Source organism: Coenobita brevimanus, chromosome 101, assembly GCF_032717465.1.
Source record: "Coenobita brevimanus isolate Jiangsu-jjx chromosome 101, ASM3271746v2, whole genome shotgun sequence".
NCBI classification, from domain to species: Eukaryota; Metazoa; Arthropoda; class Malacostraca; order Decapoda; family Coenobitidae; genus Coenobita; species Coenobita brevimanus.
In genome coordinates, this window is record NC_137054.1 from 66,713,351 (window position 1) to 66,717,628 (window position 4,278).

The window sequence follows — 4,278 nt, forward strand, 5'->3', positions numbered from 1 at the left end:
CTAAAGCAACCTCAACTCAGCACGACCTTCCTCTGATCACAAGACTGCAGCAGGATGAGTCAGCAATTAACTCTGACTCAGCCTCGCATTTAATTTCATGGTTACAAGAAGAGTCAGCATCCACAGCACCCGATCAGCACCTTGAATCTGACTCACAGCAAACCTCGAGGCGGCAGGAGGAGGACTCAGCACATACAGCATCCGATCAGCACCGTAAATCCATCCCAACTCAGCACCCACACACACCACCGATGTCTCGATTGCAAGACGAACAATCAGCACTCACCTCAGCACCTCAGCAGCACCCTACATCAACCTTACATCACATTCCAAGTCCACAGAAAGAGGAGTCAGCATATTCAGCACCTCAGCACCACTCTAAATCAGCCTCAACTCTGACTACAAGACTTCAACTGGAACAATCACCCCTCACAGCAACACCTCAGCACCTTACATCATCTCTAAATTCTAGGCATCAGAAGTCAGCATTTATATCACAAACTCAGCAGCACATTTACGAAAGATCATCCCTAATATTCAGTCAGCAGGAGGAGGAATCAGCGTTAACACAGAGAAAACGAAGCAGTGAATCAGGGACACATCAGATCCGTCAAGGGGAAGGCGAATCACCGTTAACAGGACCAGAGCAACATCCATCTCTGACCTCGAGGCAACAAGAAGATTTAACAGCATTCACAGCATCCAAACAGCACAGGAGATCAAGCCCAACTCAGCAGGAAAGTCAGTCAGCAAGCACAGCATCCAAGCAAGCCAAAACGCACCCATCTCAGCAGGAAAATCAATCATCATTCAAAATACCAAAACAAAGACGACACATCCACCCACATTTGACCCAATGTTTCCACGAGCACTCAGCACCCAGATCAGCACCCCCTCAGCAGCAGCAGGGCCCCCTCCTTCGCCCCCTGCGCCCCCTTCGCGTGCTCCTGATGACGGCTCTCCTGCAGGTGGGTGTCCTTGGGTGTCGAATCTCTGAATTTACCTGTGGGAATTACGACTGTGTACCTGGGGACGCTTACTGCGACGGACACCCACATTGCTCTGATAGGACGGACGAGCCAAGAGACTGCTCACGTGAGTATTAAGGGTTTTATCTATTTGTCTATCTATCTGGCTATCTACCATGTCTATATCTATCACTGGCCAGCTAATATCCATCTATCTATCTGTTCAAACATGTCTATTTACCTGTCACTCTGGCTATCTAATATCTATCTATCTATGCTTGTATGTTTGTCTCTTTCTCTCTGTCTATCCCCATCTATGCGCAGGTTGATAGACAGACAGATAGATAGACAAACAGATAACTCTTCCCCTAACACATCACCCTCCCTCATATACTCTCCTTCCTCCTCCCTGTCATGCTCCATTTTTCTCCTCAAAAAAATCTTTAAAATTGTCCATTTATCTTGATCAGAGTGAGATTTAGGCCTTCCATCCCCCCCCCCTCTCTCTCTCTCCTTCACATCTCCAGCGTCCCTCCCCCTCCTCCAAAATCCATCCTACCCTCCCCCTTACCCCTTCCAACTTCTTCCTCCCACCTCTTAAACTTTCCTCCTCACCTCTCTCCCTCTTTCACCTTTGCTCCCTCCCTCCCACCCTCTACCCGTCCTCTCCCTCTCCCCCTCTCCTCCCAGTATCTTCATCTCCCTGTCCCCTCTCCCTCCTTCCCTCTTCCTCTCCCTTCCCCTCCTCCAAACACCAGCCTACCCTACCCCTTACTCCCTTCCAACTCCTTCCTTCTACCTCTCCCCCTCTTCCATCTTTGCTTCCTCCCTCCCACCCTCTCCCCCTCTCCTCTCATCTTCTTCATCTCCCTGTCCTCCCTCCCTCCTTCCTTCTTCCTCTCCCTCCCTCTCACTCCCTCCTCCCTTCTCCCCAACCACCTAAAAGAAATCAGGTTATCCTTCATCAATTTCCAAGGCGATTTTCAAGAGGCTTCCCCACTGAACCCACGCCTGGATCTGCCCCTCACTCAATCACTAGAGGGGTTGGGGGGGAGGCTGTAGGTGGTGTAGTGGTTTAATGTGCCGGTGGGGGAGAGTTAGGTGCCGTGCGTGTAGGATTGAGACCCCAAAAGGCGGTTAAAGAGTGTTGGATGCCATTGCCCAAGTGTAATGGCATATTGGTCCTGTACGTCTCTCTCTCTCTCTCTCGCTCTATCTATCATATTTATCTATCAATCTGTCTACCTGTTTATATATATATATTTTTTTATGTGTCCGACTCTGGGCATAGGCTTCACAGCCTGCTATCAAAGCCCAGCAGTCCTCCTACATACCATACACCTCTACATGTCACCATTTCGGCGCTAACACCCACCGTCCATATTGAATATATGCTAGGGCTGTCTCATACAGGGCTGGTGTATTGGTATTAGCGGGGGTGTTTTTACGACATGTCGGCGGGTCTTCTGGTAGATCAGTAAAGCCTGATTTAATGAAATTCAAATCCTTAAACTGTTCCCTGCCCCAGCCGAGATTCGAACCTGGGTTCGTAAGGACTGCAGGCCACCTCTCTACCGATTGAGCCACAGCCTCCCCCAACACCTACCTGAGTGTCTTTCTGCTACTTTGTCTATCTATCTTTTTACGCTCTCTCTCTTTCTCTCTCTCTCACACACACACACACACACACACACACACACACACACACACACACACACAAGACGCGCTTTAGGTCAATGCAACTCAACTGACGCAATGCAGTTGAATGCAATACGATGAGACGCAGTGCAACCAGCCCCCCCCCTCTCTCTCTCTCTCCTTTGTACCCTATCTCTTTCGTTCTCTCTCCCTCTCCTTCTCCTCCCACTCGCCTCACACACACACACTCTCTCTCCTAGTCAGTCTCTCACTTCTTTCTCCCTATACGGATGATACGTATGATGAAGTTTTGTGAGTTTAAATGCGAAGAAAATAGAGAGAGAGAGAGAGAGAGAGAGAGAGAGAGAGAGAGAGAGAGAGAGTGGTGTAGCGCCCATAAAAGAATCTTATGTTGTGATGATACTAGGCAACTTCTTTCCTCACCCTATCCCTCCTTCTGCCTCTCATTTTCCCTCCATTTCTCTCTCCTCTTCCCTCCCCTCTCGCCCTTCTCCTTCTCCTCCTCCCTCCCTCCCTCCCTCTCTCGCCTTTCAGCTCTCTCTCCTTTGATCTCTCCACTCCTCTCTTTTTCATGTGAACCTCTCTCATTTTTCCTATTCAGTTCCCTCCTCTCTCTCTCTCTCTCTCTCATACCCTATATATTTTGAATAATAAGAAAAGAATTGCATAAGAGATCGTATTTTTACCTCTGTCTGTCTGTCTCTCTCTCTTTCATGTAACCCAATCTAACCTAGTCTAATGAAACTTAACTTTACTAACCCCAACCTAACCTAACCCAGCCCAACCTACTCCAACGCACCCCACCACACCCAACCCAACCCAACGCACTCCGCCAAACCCAACCCCAACCTACTCTAACGCATCCCATCCCAACACCACCCTACCCAACCCCAACCTACCCTAATGCATCCCATCCCAACACCACCCTACCCAACCCCAACCTACCCTAATGCATCCCATCCCAACGTCATCCTACCCAACCCCATCCAACCCACTCTCCCCCATCCCACCCTACTCTCCCCACACCAATCCATCCCACCCCAACTTCTTCACACCAATCCATCGCATCCCAACCCTACCCAACCCAACCCAACTTCTTCACACCAATCCATCCCTACCCAACCCCAACCCTACCTAACCCCAACCCAACCTAACCTCCCCATACCAATCCATCCCACTCCACCCTACCCAACCCCAACCCAACCTCTCCGACCCCACACCAATCCACCCCACCCCACCCTACCCAACCCACCCTAACCCACCCCACCCTACCCTCCCCACACCAATCCATCCCACCCAACCCAACCTCTCCGACCCCACACCAATCCATCCCAATCCCAACCCAACCTCCCCACACCAATCCACCCTACCCCACCCAACCCACCCTAACCCCAGCCCACCCCAACCCAACCTAACCACTATTCACTCTTCTTTCCAGCGTGCAACAGGACCTTCTACGGCGACGCTGGCAGGAGCTACGAGGTGAGCGTGCATCGTCCAATCAACACGCTGACCACCTTCACCTGTCACCTGACGTTTGTGGCGGAGGGCGAGGAGTTTGGCGATATTGTCCAAATAATTATACAGGACTTCAAGTGAGTGAGGGATAGACTGAGTGATGGACTGATGGATAGATGGATAGACAGAGACA

At 50.4% G+C, this 4,278-nt stretch overlaps 1 protein-coding gene across 1 annotated transcript in view; it reads left to right on the top strand.

Moving 5' to 3' along the window:
* The first annotated feature begins 251 nt into the window (after positions 1–251).
* LOC145415068 (uncharacterized) overlaps positions 252–4,278 on the top strand; it is a 9,360-nt gene continuing 5,333 nt past the window's right edge. The window contains exons 1-2 of the mRNA XM_080284482.1: positions 252–1,095; positions 4,066–4,222. Coding sequence (XP_080140608.1) covers positions 252–1,095; positions 4,066–4,222 — 1,001 coding nt within the window. The remainder of the gene's footprint in view (positions 1,096–4,065; positions 4,223–4,278) is intronic.